This window comes from Dipodomys spectabilis, unplaced genomic scaffold (genome assembly GCF_019054845.1).
Source record: "Dipodomys spectabilis isolate Male_0828 unplaced genomic scaffold, ASM1905484v1 ptg000002l, whole genome shotgun sequence".
Taxonomy (NCBI): domain Eukaryota; kingdom Metazoa; phylum Chordata; class Mammalia; order Rodentia; family Heteromyidae; genus Dipodomys; species Dipodomys spectabilis.
The window spans coordinates 59,675,582-59,693,500 of record NW_024870679.1 but is presented as its reverse complement, the minus strand read 5'-3'; the positions used below and the strand labels follow the sequence as shown (position 1 = coordinate 59,693,500).

Below are 17,919 nucleotides of genomic sequence, written 5' to 3'. Positions count from 1 at the left end.
GTTCCCAAATGCTTTTAATACTGTATGATTATTGTAACTCACATTGCAACGTTTAAATTTGCAATTTACTTTTTACAACACGCTTACATTTTAGTTATAATGATGTTAGGCATTCTTCTTAACGTTTCCACTTAAGTCACATTAACAATGTTTCCAGTGGCCAGACTATTAAGTGAAGCCAAAGATATTCACAAAGTTCTAGAATGTGAAGGGAACCAATAGCAAACGCATTTACTGTATTTTTAGAATGAGACTGATTTATATTTGGGGGCTTTCAAATGCAGTTACCCATAAGCTTTAAGTTCTCAATGCCTAATTATAAAACCGCAGTAATTTAAATGAGCCAGCTGCTTTTTAATGAGGCACGTGAATTGGCAAGTTTATGAATGAAATGATGAGACTCAACAGCAAGACTAAGAATATTCTACCCACTTCAGTAACCGAGGGTATCTATCAGTGAGAGCTTCCATTTTACCTCATTGTCCCACCCCAACGTTCTCAGCAAAGATTTGCAACAGACAAAGGACACATGGGTACACCAATATCTTCCGTCTTTTTCAAAAGTGAAGACAATTACTTCACTTTTCCATTTGGCTGAAATTGGTGTTCTCATATGCCCCATTTAAAAAACGAAAGTCCCCCTAGTCCTTGATCTTGTGAGAGCTTCTTTGATTTAAGCAGCATTCAAGCACTATGTTTCCCATAGGAAATGCATCTCTTGGCCATGTGTGCAGATTAAAATGCCACGTTCCAAAGAGAACATAGAAGAAAATCGGCTCCACCTTCGAGGTGATTTTTGAAAACAAGAATTCGTGGGTGCACTCGATCTGCGTAGCAAGGTGGAAACGGTGTAGCTCTCCACAAGTGTAGTCAGGAGACGTGTTAACCCAGAGGCAGGAGGCCCGAAGATGCCAGAACCTGTGGGCAAGGGGCAGGGGTGACGCTGTCCCTTCTGCTCCTTGTGCCACCAACACAGAATGAAGTTTCATCTGCCAATTTCCCCCCCCCCCCCTCCCCTTGCGCATGCTCACTCTCTGTCCCGCGAGGGCCCTCCAGCTCCAGCACCCGCCCTGGCTGCACCTGCCAGGTCATAAACCACCCACTTGCTCCGGGAGCCTCCTGCTTGTCTCTGTTTAATTGGTCGGAGCCCACGAGGGCACATCCAATCAGCAACCTTTCCTGCTGGACCTATCCCCGCTCTTCCCGCCCCTCCCAGCGACCCACCTTCTTTGTGACTGGTGCTCACACAGGTCACTCAGAGTGGCGGGAGCGAGGTGTGCGGGAGCGGGAGGGGGGGCGGGGAGGGGCAGGGGGCGTGGCCCAGGTGCCCACTGCGCGGCGGCGGCGGCGGGGCCCCAGACGGGGGAGGGGGCGGACGCGGGGACCAGAGGAGGCGGGTGAGGAGGGGGTTACGCGGGCGACGTCGGCAGCGTGAGATTTTGCGCGTGAGCGGCGCGGGCGCCGGGCCTGGCCCTTGAGCTCTCCGGGAGGGCGGGCGGCCGGCTGGTCGACGCCGGCTCGGGGCGCAGCCGGGGAAGAGGGAAGCGTCGGTGTCAGCGGCCGCGTCGAGAGCGTCCCGGGCCATGGAGGAGGCCCCGCCGCTCCCCGAGCTGCCGCTCTGCGACAGCCTCATCATCTGGGTGAGTGCGAGGGTCCGCGAGGGTCGGGGACGGGAGCCCGAGCCCACCTGGCCGCGGCCGCCGCGCCCTGCCCTCCGCGCCGCCCGCCGCCCTTGGCCGCGAGCACGCCCCCTCTGGGGGTGCGGGGCGGAGGGTGCGCGCGCGTGGAGGTGTGGGCGAGGAAACGGGAGGGAGGACCCGGAGGGGGGGGAGGGAGGACGGGGAGGGGGTACGAGGATGGCGGGGGGGGGGGGGGAGGGTGAGGATCGGGTGCAGGCCAGATGGAACCTGGGTCTGGTTCCCAGCAGCTGTAGAAGGACCCAGACGTCCAACCCGCTGCTTGCCTCTGACCCTCATTTTCTCCCCCTACCGAGCCCTCCCCAGCTCCCCAGCCCCCCAGCTCCCCAGCCCTCCAGCGCCCCAGCTCCCCCAGGCCCCCAGCCCCCCAGCTTCCCAGCCCCCCACCTCCCCAGCCCTCCAGCGCCCCAGCTCCCCCAGGCCCCCAGCTTCCCAGCCCTCCAGCCCCCCAGCTCCCCCAGTCCCCGAGCTCCCCTAGCCCCCCACCCCCAGCCCCCCACCTCCCCAGCCTCCCAACCCCCCAGCCTTGAATTTTCCGGACTGCTATCTCTCATCATCCATCTGTGAAATACTCTTTCCATAGGGGAGACCTTTGTGTTACTTGAAAGTAAAGACCCCCCCCCCCCTTTCTGAAACCTAACCCCCCCCCCCTCCACCCTGCTTCAACTACTTTGTTCCAGTGGGACCTCAGGTCATAAGGAGGTGACTGACTCTAGGGCATGTGATTTAGTAGAAGCAGCCTCGAATAAGATCTTTGCACATATCCTCCTGCGTGGAAAACTGTCTAGGGATGAGAACTCGCTTTCCTTATTTCTGCCGCCCACTCCCTCCCTCCCCCCACCTCCCGTTGAGTAGCATATTTCTGTGAAGGACTTGGGAGTCTTAGTTTACACATGGTTAAGGGGGTGTGTTACCGGTACTGGATTTGAACAGTCAGGGCTGTCTCTCAGGATTTTTCAGGTTTGGTGGTGGTGGTGTTTGTTTTTTTCAGTGAGCTAAATGTTATCAGAGATCTGGCGTCCAGGTGTGGTTCCTAACCAGCACTGAGCTTGATGGCCCAAGTGGTTCATGGTGCTCACCCCTAAACCAGTTGTGTGTAGGAGAGTGTTCGCAGAATGGAATGTATACAGACTGGATTCAGAGGATTTAATCATTGATGAGGATTCTTTAGCAATCTCATGATGCTGATCATTCCAAAGAATGAGAAATCTGGAAGTATGTAAAGTCTATTGGAAAGGACTGCAACTTAAATCAACTTTTACCCTTTGAAAGTCAATAATGAAGTGGAAAGTAACTATCTTGGGCTTCTGAGTTAAAAGCAATTAGCTGTTAATTTATATTTTCATTTAAAATAAGTACTAAGATTTAGAAGCTGTATTTAACTCTGTCAGGAAACAAAGGCAACATTACTTTTAATGATCTGTTTTGTTAAACAAGTGGATAATTAGAGGGTGTACCCTAGTCTCTTCCTCTGTGCTCTATATACATCATCTGATTGAAATGGCAAACTTGGTCTTTATGATGTCATTGACTTAATTGTGAGGTGGTGGAGTACAGCATTTCCTTGAAATGTATTGTGTTATTTAAAACAATCTCATGTGATAGTGTCTGTTCTTTTAACAAGTTTTTACTGACTTTGCCAATTGCATATATCAATTTTATATATGCAATGTCCAGTTGCGTGAATCAGTTTTAATCAGAGTGACAGAAGTTTTACAACCACAAAGGAAAGCAAAATTCTATGAAGTCTGGAAAAAATTCCAAATAAGGAGCATAGATATAAGAGAAAAATAAGTTATTTTGTTTCTGCAATCTTCTCCCAGGCTGCTGTACTCTATGGAGGAAGTGGAATGACAGAGCAGACCATTGCCTCTACTTACTCACTATTGCCAAATATACCTTTTCCCATACCACCACCCAGCTTGATGAATAAGCTCTTGTAATTCCTCCTAGCCAACTGAGACCAAAATTCTACTAGTCTGTCATTTGTTCTCTTGAGTAAATGACCGTTTCCTTGTCTTTGGCTCAGGCTTTTAAGCTTCCATAACTTCCAACTCTTATAGAATTTTGTTCTAACATATTCCTCCTTTCTGTATTTACAACTTCTTTCTCTCAATTGGCTTCTTTCTTCACTTACTATATATAAACTTGTTAACATACTTCATTTTATAAAAGAACGAAGAGCTACCCCTCCATCCACTCCTTAAAACCACTTGGATTTTTCTCTTTCTCTCCCAGTAAAGTTTCTTTAAGCACTTACCCTTTATCTTCCTTATACTTTTACTTACCTTCTCAGCTAATTGCATTTGAGGTTTTTTCCTTTTTTCTTTTCTCTTAAGACTTTCATTAGCAGTTAGCCAAATCCAGTAAGCAATCCAAACATTACTTGGTATATCCTTCTTGAAATGGTCTTCTGTCATTGTTTCCATACATCTTTTGGCTTTGCTTTCCTTTCTAGGATTATTTTCAGGAAATTTAACTTTCCATCTTTATCTTCCTCCTCCCCTTCCTATCTTCCCTTTTCTCTCCCCTTCCTCATCCTCCCTTTCCTTCTCTCCCCCATTCCTAAGCCTCTGCATTGTTGTTCTCCCATGCTTCTCCACTTTTTTTTTTGGGGGGGGGTCCGGTCGTGGGTCCTGAACTCTGGGCTTGGGCGCTGTCCCTCAGCTCTTCAGCTCAAGGCTAGCGCTCTACCACTTGAGCCACAGCACCACTTCTGGCTTTTTTCTTTTTTTTTTATGTGGTGCTGAGGAATTGAACCCAGGGCCTCATGCATGCCAGGCAAGCATTCTACCACTGAGCCACCTTCCCAGCCCCTCCACTTTCTTTTAACTCAACATATGCTACATGCTGTTATTGCTACCATCAAATACTTATCTAGTTTTTCCCGTGGCTGGTAGTTTTTCACCATTTCAGGTCTCCAGTCTGATTGTTGCCTTTTAGATCAGAGACTGTGTGACAACCATTCCTAAAATAATGACTTACCTGTTACCCACTTCTGTTGAAATTTAACATGTTATATATCTATAACAGCCATATCCATAACACTTAACGCAGTTCCTTAACATACTGCATAGCATCAGGTTCCTTGCCTGACCTGTTGTTGCTCTATCCCTAAGAAGAATGCTGACAAGGATTTCCAATATAGCCATGAATCAAAGGGGTGATAGTAAAATATAATTTTCTTGGCTCTGACCTTAATGACCAGTATTTCACCATTAAGCATGATATAGGTATAGGTTTTTATAGATAGGAGGTGAATTTTTAACCTGATTATAGAGAAATGATGAATTTCACAAAGTAGGATGAGTAAACTGGGTTTTCCCAGCACAGAGAAAAGCCACTAGCAGTACTACTAGTCTCCTTTGGCTGTAGCTTGAAGGAAAGTAGTGGACTCACAGTATATACTATGTAATATTACTTGTTGAGTATGTAGTGGGTTACAAATTTTTTTAAAGTTATGTTAGGGCCACATCACAAGAATGAGAAGATAGTTGGAAGTAGTTCTGTAATTTTAGCACCATGAGAAGAAAGGAGCCAACGTGAACTCAGAGAAGTCATCAAGTCAGGTAAATCTTGATGATTTTTTAAGTGATACATTTTATAATTTAGAAGTCCTCAAAAAACAATTCTTAGATATGTACTGAAGCTTAATACAAAGTTCAAGATTAAAGAGATGTGGCCATATTTAAAGAAATATTTGCATGAAGATACATTTAATTTTACTTTGTTGTGTGGTTGGTTATCCTTTTTTTATCTTTGAGACTTAATATCTGTAAAGTTAAGGCACTTGATCAGATGTTTATAATGGTTCTTACACACTGCCTTTGATAGACAGGTCCAGAAAAGGATAGTGTGTGTGTGTGTGTGTGTGTGTGTGTGTGTGTGTGTGTGTGTGTGTGTGTGTGTGTGTATGTATGAGAGAGAGATTTAGGAAAATTATTAGTGACTGAATTATTTATAAAGATCTTAAACCTCAAAACAATTCTTTCTGAAGGGCTGAAGGGAAGAGTTAAAGGAGAATGTAAAGACAGAGTTGGTCCAAGATTTGAGTTTTTTTTTGGTCGGTCATGGGGCTTGAACTCTGGGCTTGGGAGCTGCCCTGCGCTCTTCAGCTCAAGGCCAGCCCTCTATGCTTGAACCACAGTGCAACTTCTGGTTTTCTAGTGGTTTATTGGAGAAAAGAGTCTCAAGGACTTTCCTGCCTGGGCTGGCTTTGAACTGCATTCCTCGATCTCAGCCTCCTGAGTAGCTAGGGTTACAGGCATGAGCCATCAGCGCCCGGCTAAGATTTGAGTTTTTATTGGCTATCACTTATGAAAGCTACTTTCTTAATTTCTATGACATTTGCATTGAGGCATTTCAGAATTTCTACATTATAGAAGAGAAGAGGTTGTTTCTTGCCTAGGTGGTGTGGTAATGGACACCCATGGAAGCTCTTTCTGTCCATTTTAGGCCACTCAGTAGAAAGTCATTTGCTTTTTCATAAAGAGTAGTATGAAATTTTCTTTTATCCCTGTGCCTTAGTCTCACTTCCTTCACTGAGCTCTTTAATGTATTCACTGTTCTTGGTTATAAAGCCTTAGAGTTCAGTCAAATGAAATTACATTTTGTTATCTGATTTACTTTGCAGCTACTTTAGGAGTTTTCAAAAGACACTTTGGTGCCCATATGTTAGTAAAGGGTACAGAAATTGATCTTCATCTGAGCATAACTCTGTGGTGTATACTCACATATATCTTGGTGCTAGCTTTGCTTTATGGTCTGTGCCTCTGAAGGTGCTCTTTTAAAATCACTTATCAGATATTTTGTAAAAAGTTAATGATATAACTTTTAAGTTACACATTAAGATAATGTTTACTGTCCTTTTAAACATTCCCTAAGCCCTGGAGCTATTCATTCTGTCTCTGTCTCTGCCTCTGTCTCTTTCTCTCTCTCTCTGTCTCTCTCTCTGTCTCTCTGTCTCTCTCTTTCCCCCCCCTCTTGCTCACTCACTCTCTGTGTTGCTTATTTTGTATATTATATGTTGCATAATTTCATCCTCCCCTCTCATTCACTTTTATGCTCATTATTTCTACAGCATTCTTTTCTTTCTTTACTCACCTTTAGGAGCTTTTGATTGGTCTTGACTGTAGTGTAAAGCAACTCTGAATTACTGCTATAGGTCTAAAATGTACCAAAGATATATCATTCTTCTTTTTAACACTGGTGATTCTTCATTAACTAGAGCAGTGGTTCTCAAAAATTAACATGCATAAAACTGCTTGGGGACTATGAATTACTATGTCAAGAGATACTTGTACATTTTTTTCTCTAGACCCCCACACTTCAAAAAACCCTAACTCATAACTAGTCTGCTAATAGCTATTGAGATAATTCTGTATGCCAGACACTGATCCAAGGATATTTGGTGTTTCATTTAATTCTGTAGATGTTACCACTAAGGATAAAATAAGTCAAGATTCTGTAATGGTTCTTGCCATCCTGACCCCTGTGGGTCTTTTTTTCTCCCTTTGTTTATTAACCTTTCTACAGCTTCTTTGTATTGCAAATCCAGTGATACTAAAATTGCTATTTTGTCTCATGTATCTGCACTTTTATTGTACTTCTGTCTCCTGAAGCTTCCTTCCCCATCCTTTTTTAGCTTATAAAATATAGTATTCATTCAGTAGATTGTCCATATGGGAATCTTCTCTATGATGCCTTTCTAAAATAAAAATACTAATTGGATTAATTGGTTCTACTATTTCTTTTTCAAAACACTTTGTGTATACAGTGATTGTGTTACTTATCACATTTTCAAAAAGTATACTTGTATACTTTTCTCCTTAACTCTTGACTGAGGTTATTTTAAGGGTAAAGCCCTGGTGATTTTCCTTTGTAACCTCATCCTATACCACTTTGTCCCACCTAGAGTAAGGAGCTCAGTAAATTATGTACATGGAAAACAATAGTGTGATGATACTATCTTTCAGTCGTAGAGTGATAGAGATAGATTTGTGACATATACAAAACTGCTACAGTGAATTATGGTAGAAGAAAATTCTATTCGTTTATGGCAGTTAAGTGGTAAACTCAGAAATCACGAGTAAAGGGGATGAATATGTGTGGAAAGACTCATAATTTAAGATGCTATGGATTGCATTTAGATTTCTGGAAAGTATCATCCATTTTGCTTTCCATTTTTTTGTAATTTGCTTTCTAAGTTTTTCTGGCTTGAATTTGCTCTTTTGAGAAAGATTCCATTATTCCATCTCTCTATGTGAAAGATTCCATTATTCCATCTCTCTATGTGAAAGATTCCATTATTCCATCTCTCTATGTGAAAGATTCCATTATTCCATCTCTCTGTGTCTGTTTCTCTGTGTCTGTTCTCTATCTCTCTGTGTCTCTCTTTCTGTCTCTCTCTGTCTCTGTCTCCCCTATATATCTCTATCTATCTATCTATCTATATACACACACACACATATGTATCTGTGTCTGTCTCTGATTCCGTCTCTTGTCTCATGTCTTCATGCCAGTCCTGGAGCTTGACCTCAAAGCTTTGGTGCTGAGTATTTTTGGCTCAAGGCTAGCACTGCACCATTCAAGCTACAGCTTCACTTGTGGCTTTTTGGTGGTTTATTGGAGATGAGTCTGACAAACTTTCCTTCTGGAGCTGGCTTCTAACTTAGATCCTCAGATCTCAGCCTCCCAAGTAGCTAGGATTGTAGGCATTAGCTACTGGCTCTTGACTCCACTTCTCGTTTTAATGTTTGGTAGGTGTTTTACAAATAGAGATTTGAAATGTTCAGTATATCTAGCCAAACTAAAGAGATGGATGGCCCCTGACTCTTCACACTTTAAGTTAATGTTGGACAGTCAGCAGAAGTCCTACTTTCTTTCAGAGATAATGAATAGACTGTGAATGGTATTAGACTATACGTTTCTAACCTTTATTTTCCTACAAAGGGATATGAATAAAATTTTAGCATGAAAATACTGTAATCTCAATGTTCTTTTTCTGATGTGCTCTTAAAAATGGACAAAAGAGGAAAATACATACATGGCTTTGTACTTTGCAGCATTGCTTCATGTGGCCATTCATATGAGTTACTGTGTTAGGCATTACTTTATGAAATATTAAGTATTTCTCTAAAAATACTGCAAAGCCACATGAACATACTGTTTGCAGTGTCTGCATTTAAACAAAGGACAGGTTTTAGCTGCTTTTCTATGTATTTTGCAGTGCTGCTCTGAAGGGATAATGAAGGAATAAGGTCATTTGCTTTATGTCATTTTAGCTGCAGACATTCAAGACTGCCTCACCTTGTCAAAATGTCAAACAGCTGACTAATGGAGTTACCATGGCACAAGTTCTTCATCAAATGTGAGTAGCGATCAAAGCCTTCTGAAAATAATGGTAAATTCAATACCATAGGAGAAAACTTAAACTTGTGTTCTTTTAGGCTATTGAAATTTTATCCCATTCAGTAACCAAACATATGGTTCTATGGCATTCTTGCAAGTAGGGAATAAAACCCTTTACCACTACACTGTTCTTTGTTTGTTCATAGAGATTCACCTTAACTAAATAAATTATGAGTGCTTTTATTTATTCAAGAGATCTTACTTAACTCTTGCTGGCATGTTCACAAGTCATAGTAACTATAAAGAATAAGTTTTAAGGGAATGATATCATTGCTTGTAAAGTTTCTAGTGGTTGTACTGTGGTCATTGTAAGGTATCCATGCCCTGACATTGTTATCTTAGAGATTATTCAAGCATAAAATGCTAAGTTTAAGCTGGGTGCTTTTGGCTCACATCTGTAATTGTAGCTACTCAAGAGGCTGAAATATAAGGGTCACAGTTTGAAGCCAGCCTCAGCAGAAATGTTGGTAAGACTCTTTATCTCCAATAAACTACTCAGAAAAAGCCAGAAGTAGTGCTATGGTTTAAATGGTAGAGACTCAGCCTTGAGCACAAAGAGGTTCAGGGACACCATCCAGGCCCTAAGTTCAAGCCCCAAAAGTGACAAACAAAAAAATCCAAAAGCCAGATTTGGAAAAACTGCCAAATTAACAAAAGGCTATTTCTCAAATAGTAATTTCTGAGTCCACCAATAATGAAATGATGAATGAATGAGACAGGGCAGCAACCTTAATTAATGAAATGATTCAGTTTGGGCTTCAGCCATTTTATCAAAAGCTCCTAAATCCAGTATTTTTAATATGTGAGAAGCATAATTCATGGATTAGGGATGTAGTCTACAATATAATATTTTTTTATTAGTACAAGCAGTGCCAGTTCTGTACCCATCAAGTTCATTAGCCATGATGACTGTATTTGAGCTTACTTTGAGAACAGAATTCTGATTGGCTTCATTGTTCTACAGTCATATTATTTACTTGTTACTACTCTTATGTAAAAGATATCTATAATTGACATTCAAAACCCTGTATATCAGCAAAAACCCTGAGCCATACCTAGAAAAGTAGCCAAAAGTGATATTGAAATTCTAGTTATTTGGCATTTTCAAATAATTTAAGTATATGGATCTTAGAGTTAACTCAAAATTAACACTTCTTTAGAAGACATACAGAATGTTAACATTTGCTGAAGGGAGGAAAAGCAATAGTTCTAAAACATGTCTTATTTCCTTGCTTTCTTTAAGAAAGTATTTCTTAAAGTTTTGTTAAATCCTGATTGATTTAAAAATTATATTATTGGGCTGGGTGTTGGTTTTTCATGCCTGTAATCCTAGCTACTCAAGAGCCTAAGATTGAAGCCAGCCAGTGTAGAAAAGCCCAGGGAGACTCTTTTCTCCAATTAACCCCTGAAAATGTTGGCAGTGGAGCTGTGGCTCAAGTGGTAGAGCACTAGCCTTGAACTCAAGTTCAGTTACAGCACTCATACCCTGAGTTCAAACCCCAGAACCAGCACAAAAAAACCAAACCAACAAACAAAAAAATGAACTTACATACTTGGTCAGAGCCCCAAGCATTGTCAGTCTGGTCCTTTCTTGATGATTTGGGAAAATCATCATTGCTTTTTGTTGTTAGATAGGGAGATTCCTCTTATTATGGTTGGTATGAAGTAACTGGTATACATTCTCTTGTCTCAACAGTAACACCAAAGATGTCACTTCTGTAGGTACTGATTGTGGCTTTATCCTATAAGACAATAGAAGAGACCAAATTTTACCCTGATGTAACATGTATGGCTGTTTGACCTCTGTACTTTCTATGTGCTTGATATTGAGAATATTTCATAAATCTAAATGGTATTTTTCATTAATAACTCAATTTCTATACAACCTTTTGGAATCTGTTGATAATCCTCTTTCTGTTCTTCTTTCCTTTCTTCTTAGTATCCTAGGAAGTTTTCCATAGGGAAAAAAATCCACCAATCTGAAAGCTTTTTTCATTAAACCAAGTGAACAGTAACCTAAAATTCTACCTACCTCAGTCAGTGTCTCTTTCTGAATCCCCACCCTCTCCTCTCTGTTTCATTTGTCTATTTTCATATGTTCTTATATACCTCAGCCTCCCTTATTGTCCAAGGGCCACTTTGAATTTTTTTTAATCCCTTTCTAATTTTGGAGCTTTTCAGAAGTCTGTATTCTGGCTACTGAGACTTAAATAGTACAGTTCCCATAGTTGGATCAGAGTTTCATAATCCTGTTTAAAAGGCCAACTTTAACATATTTTTTGAATATTTCAAAGCACTTTATATGTTACTATGATAAGTTTTATTGGTGACTCACATCACATTATATAAAAGTTGTTACTAATAATGAAAAGGAAACTACTTTTTAAGGAAGTAGCAAAATTTAGGCATCATTATTTATCTCAGACAGGTCTGCTTCTGAATGACAAAATTTTGAAAAAGTGTTTTCCATGTTTTAAGACTCTAGACTTGGGGAGTTATAGAGTTATTAATAGGCTTCTTTGTTTTAAAATTATCTTTGAATGTGGAATATGTACCTCTCTTTTTAAAATGTGTGTAAAAGCGCTTGTTACGTAAAAAGCTCATGGGAAAGAACTATTCCTAATACATTAGTTTCCTAGGGCTGCTGTAACAAAGTACCACAGAATAAATAGCTGGCTTCAAACAATAAAAATGAGTTGTCTCATGGTGCTGGAGACTAGAAGACTACAGTGAGGTATTGGGTGGTCCATACTTATTCCAAAGCTTCAAGGACAAAATTCTTTTGTACCTAATCAAGCTTCTGACCTAGGTGTTTCTTGGTGTATGGAAGCATAACTCAAACCTCCTCTTCTGTCCTCCCAGGTCACCTTACTTCTGTCTGTAACTGTTTATGTCTCTTGACTTACAAAGGCCCCAGTCTATTGGAATAGAATCCATTCTAATTTAGTATGACTTTATCCCACCTTGACTGCATATGGGAAGACTCTATTTCCACATAAAGTCAGAGTTATGGGTATCAGATTAGAACTGAAACATACTTTGGGGGTTTGTGTGGTTATGATGGTTTTTGAAAGAGTGAAAAGAGTGAGAGAATGCAGAAAACTCAGAAGACCTTAAGCATAACGCGTTTAGTTGTTCATTAATTCATAGATATTGAGCCTTGATAACTCCATATGTACTAATATATCACTATATACCACATTAGATCAATTATTTAATCTTTACTACTCAATGCAATAGATATTTCAATTTGCATATGAGGATAGGAAGTAGTAAAGAGGTGGGAATTGCTTTTGGAAAGTCAAAAGATGAATAAATTGCAAAGTGCTAGGGCTTACAGCAGCTTGGTGTGAGTCCAAAGCCAGTGTTCCCAGTAAGCTGTAATCATTGAATCTAATGTCTTGATCCCCTTTTGAAAGTTCATATGTTCATGTCCAATTACAGATCACAATTTGTTGTGTTAAGCACAAAAGGTGTTTTAGCTATTCTAGAATAATCTGACACAACTGCTATTGTAACCAGAAGGCATAGCCTAATTTTAATTTGTAAAATTGTTGAAGATAAATATCATGGATGTAGTAAAGCTTAATTATGATTTTTTGTTGTTTTATTAGAAAATAATTGGACTACATTTGTGATTAGTTGTTTCTCCTGCTGACTGGTGTTCCTCATTGAATTTCTCAGAAATATAAGAAAATAATTTAGTTTGGGGAGTAAAACATAGTTAAGGCATGTAGATGTGGCAATTTAAAAAGTCTGGCTGCTATAATAACTGGGAAGGGGTAAGTTTGTTTATAAGAAAGAACTTGGAAAATATTTCACAGAACTAATATTGATTTGGGATGTAAAGGAAGTCAAGGAAGAATGTAAAGCCAAAGAAAGAATTACATTGGAAAAACTAGATAACAAGTATAGATTACTCTCTGGATCCAGTTTCCAAAGGTAGCATAGAATTTCATTTAGATTTTTTTTTTTTTTTTAAAGAATCAGCTCAGAATCTGGTAATAGTAGTCCAGGGCTCTATGGACCAACAACATGATGTTTATGCTTAAATGTATTTGTTTCATACACATGATTGCACAGAGATTTTTTTTTCCCTTTTTTGTGGTGGTCATGGGGCTTGAACTCTGGGTCTGGGAGCTGTCCCTGAGCTCTTCAACTCAAGGCTAGCGGTTGAGCCACACACAGTGCTACTTCTGGTTTTCTGGTGGTTAATTGGAAATAAGCTTCTCACAGACTTTCCTCCTGGGGCTGGCTTCTAACCACAATTCTCAGATCTCACCCTCCTGAGTAGCTAGGATTATAGGTATGAGCCTCCTGTACCTGGCTACACATAGCTATCTTAAGGGAGTGATTGGCTTATGTAGCTGTGGTGGCTTTTTTAAGTGTAAAATCTTACAAATAAGACAGCCAAGTGGAAATCCAGAGATCAGCATTTTGTTATTTTGTAAATAACAATTAAACTAGTAGTCTGAGTAATTTTATTTACCTTCCTATCCAACCAGTTGAAGGCCTAAACAGAAAGACTGATCCCTGCAAGAAGGATCAAATCCTGTCAGCAGACTGCCTTCCCATTGCTTTTTACAAAATACCTTCTTAGCAGTATATTTAGACATAGTTGACCAAATCAAGTACTGTGGCCTAGCTATGTTGACACAAAAAATTTACCAACATGCCTGTGGGGCTTTATATTGTTTGCTGTAATAAGAAAATAAATTTGCTTTGACAAATATGACTCATTAGTTAATTCAGTTATTTTAGATATATCTGTACCTAGTTAGTAGTATATCACTTACACATTAAGCTAAATTGTTTCGGTAATTTTAGCATCTGAGAAAAGTGAAACACAGTTGCAAATTACAGATAAATGAAAATTTTTGTTTACTGTAGGCATAGTGATATCTTCTATATTAGAATGATTTTAGAAAAGCTGAGCATTGTATTGTAGTTTCTATTTGCAGTGTTAGGTTTAAGAAACCACTTTGGAAAAGAATTTTTTATGCATACTTTAGGTGGCTTATCTATAAGTAAAAGTTTAGATCAGACTGTAGGGATAGCCTTAAAGGTTGGCTAACTTAGAACATTTGTCATAGGCTTCTTTTTTTTCCCCTTAATATATATTTTTTCACAAGCTTCTTTATTTGTGCTCTTCACTTCATTCTTTTGACTGAGTCAAAATAATAAGTCTTTTTCATATTAATCCCCCTCAAGTCTTTACGTAGAGCAGGCATCCAAATCTATTAATATAGCTTGTTATATATAGTCAAATATTTTTCTTCAAAACATTAAATACAAAAAACTTTCGTACATCAGTTATTTGTCTTCAGTATTAATAATAGAGCTTTGTTTCTAATTAAAACTCAGAAGTATTTTTGTTATTTATGTTTTTAATTTATTTTACCAGTGCTGGGGCTTGAACTCAAGGAACTGCATTGCTTTTGCTCAAGGCTATACCCAACCACTTGAGCTACAGTGCTTTTTCTGAGTAGTTTTATTGGAGATAAGAGTCTCACAGACTTTCCTGCCTGGGTTGGCTTCTAACCACAATTCTCAGATCTCAGCCCCTGAATAGCTAGGATTACAGACATGAGCCACCAGCACCCATCAGAAGTATTGTTTTTAAGGATTTATCTTGGTGGATTTCTCAGTGAAACAAAATTCCACTTAGTTATATCAGATTTTTGGTGGGCTTTGCCATGTACTAATATCACTTGGGCAAATTACTTATCCTCTTACCTTGTTTCTACTTAATAGGAATATTGAAGATAGAAATGTATGTTTTGCCAAGTTTCTATAATATGCAAATGAAATAATATAGAAAGACATTGAGGGAAAAGGTTTGATACATAGTAGATATCAGTAAGATACTAGTTTTGTTTTTTAGGGCCTGTCCCCAGTCCATTTTTCCTTTAGTTGGCTTTCAGACAAGGTCTTGAATTTTTCTACCTGGGGTTGGCCTCCACTGAAATCTTCCTTAGTCTTCCCACATAGTTGAGATTACAGACATAAACCACCACATCCAACATGATTAGATGGGGAGATGAGAGGTTTCATTAACTTTGCCTGGATCCATAATCCTATTAGTGTTCACCTTCCAAGTAGCTGGGATTACAGGTGGATTACCATGCCTGGCTCCAAAATGAGTGATTTTCTTCTCAGTTCTTCATGGTTGATACTTTTAGATCTTCCTGCGAACAGGGTATCTAATAGTAAATATTTATTCAGTATATATTGTTAAATTGAAGATGTTAATGATATGAAGTACTTGATATGGGAAACTAGCTCATTAGAATCACAAAAGAATTTAGTGAGTTTATTTAAATATTTTTCTGATCTTATTTAGGATAGACGTTGTGCTATATGTAACTTTCTTGATTCAATTTAGTTTTCATGTAATAAAACCATTTTAATGTTTAGCATTCCTGTTTTTGTTTCAGTGATGTAGCTTGGTTCAATGAATCTTGGTTAAGCCGAATTAAAGAAGATGTTGGAGACAACTGGAGAATAAAGGTATACGTAGTGAATAGGGATAAAACAATAGTCCTAAAATTAGCATTTTGCTCAACTAACCCATTTTTACAAAAATTGCAAGTAGATTCTATTGTATACAGTATGAGTTTTGAAATGTATGTTTTGTGTACAGTGTGAATTTAGCATGTATATGTATTGTATACAATATTGTATACAATATGGATTTTGACATGTGAATGATCAGATACAGAACATTTTCATTAATGAAAACACGCTTGGTCTTTTAGACAAGGATGAGTTAATGAGCGTGTATGATAGATTTCATTTCTAGAATTCTCTTAGTGGTCTACAATCCTACAATCACAGCAACTGGTTGATAAACCTGTGTACATCTTGTATACCTTTATTGTTGTAGTGTATATTCTTTATTGTAGTAGTGTATATTCTGTATATCTTGTACATCTTGTATACCTTTATTGTTGTAGTGTATATTCTGTCAGTTACAGAGAATTGAGTCCTTAAATCTCTAACCATGATATTGTTTTTATCCACTTATCTTTCAATTTTGTTAATTTTTACTTAATTTTATTTAGAATTTCTAATAATAGGTTTATTGCACATTATTTTTCTTTATCTTGTTAAAGAACTCTACTATAATGTTTTGTTATTTTTCTTAGGGAAAGTTTTTATTTCATCTTGGTATAAGTATCTTTCAGTATTAATATGAAATAAAGATTGTTTTAATTCTGTTTCTTTATACTAGGCTAGTAACTTGAAGAAGGTTCTTCAAGGAATTATGAGTTATTACCATGAGGTATGAAAAATACATCTTAACATTAAATATGAAATGCTTTGAATAGTTATACTGACACAACATTTTATTGGAATGTAATTCACAATTGAAGTATATCATTGCCATTTTAAAGCACTCAACTTTTGCTAAGATGTTTAGCCTTAAAACTATAGTATACAAGATTTATAAAAAAATGGCACTAGATTATTTTCTTAAAAATAATATCAACTTGTTTACTGTTGAGCTTTTCAAGAGAATTTGCTAGTAGGAAATTTTTGTTTCTTTTTTTTAAGGTCACACAATTAAAATTAGAATTTCTTGTAAAAAATTTTGCTGTTCTGAAATTTTCTGTAATTTTTCAGTTCATTATATGCCTTGAACCTTTAGTGGCAAGAAACTTTTTAATAAGCTTAACCAAAAGGAAAAAATAAGGGCAGGAAAAAAGTCATTGGATTTATTGTTCATTTGAAGAAGTATAATTACTGATATTGCAACTATTTGTTCATTGATCAAATATAGACCATTCTAAGTATTATTTGGTTATAAGCTTATATTCAATGGAAAGGCACAAGTTTCATTGTAGTAAACTAAACTCAGTGCTTCTTAAACAGTCCACCTACTCTCTAATGAGGGATATATCAAAAGTAAAGATAATTGCTGTTAATTGGCTACTCTGAATATTGAGTTACTTTCAAGCAGTGTAGGGATTTGTCATCTGTTAATTTATCTGAGTTGTTTCATGATGATTATAGTTAATTTTCTTTTTAATAATTAAATGTGATAAATTCTTTATAGCCAACATAAATGACTAGCTTCTTGACTTTGATACTGCAGTTTTTGGGGCAGCAGATATCTGAAGAACTTATCCCTGACTTAAACCAGATAACTGAACGTTCAGATTCTGTGGAGCTTGGGAGGTTGCTTCAGCTTATTTTAGGTTGTGCAGTCAACTGTGAAAAGAAGCAAGGTAAGTGAATTTCAGTCAGTCGCCGACTTTGGTTTCCTAGAAACAGTCTATCTTGCTAGCTAATGTATTTAGTGATCACAATTACAAGGTAGTGTTAAAGTTTACTATTATAGTTTGGGAGAAAGTACCTTGAAATGTAAACCAGAAAAGCATTTTAACCTTACTCTGCCATTGAAAAGGTATACATCTGTTTTACCTACATTCTGAAAATTAGTGGCTAAATTAAATGCACTTAGTCGAAATACTATATCCAGTGCTTCGCACTTAGTGGACAGTTAATAAATTGTATTTATTTGTCCCATGGATGATTAGTTTTGTAATGTAGGTCCTTGATTCTGATTTTTGTAAATCAAATCAGCTGCTAATCCCAGGTCTTTCAGATGATGTTCTGTTATTTTTAGACAAATAACTGTCTACAATGTCCTCCTTATATAAGTGTGCTAGTGATGTGAGTGGAATTGGTGCATCTCATCACTCTTTTTAAATACAGCAATACTTACCTTGCTGATTGCAAAGCCATCATTCTTTGTTTCATATAATAAATTATGAACTGGGGTAATCTAGTTCATATTCCCATGGGC

At 38.3% G+C, this 17,919-nt stretch overlaps 1 protein-coding gene across 1 annotated transcript in view; it reads left to right on the top strand.

Moving 5' to 3' along the window:
• Positions 1-1,366: 1,366 nt before the first annotated feature.
• Positions 1,367-17,919, top strand: part of Hook1 (hook microtubule tethering protein 1) — a 53,752-nt gene continuing 37,199 nt past the window's right edge. Inside the window, exons 1-5 of the mRNA XM_042683066.1 lie at positions 1,367-1,640; positions 8,981-9,066; positions 15,545-15,617; positions 16,342-16,392; positions 17,206-17,338. Of these exons, the coding sequence (XP_042539000.1) occupies positions 1,584-1,640; positions 8,981-9,066; positions 15,545-15,617; positions 16,342-16,392; positions 17,206-17,338 (400 nt within the window). The 5' untranslated portion in view covers positions 1,367-1,583. The remainder of the gene's footprint in view (positions 1,641-8,980; positions 9,067-15,544; positions 15,618-16,341; positions 16,393-17,205; positions 17,339-17,919) is intronic.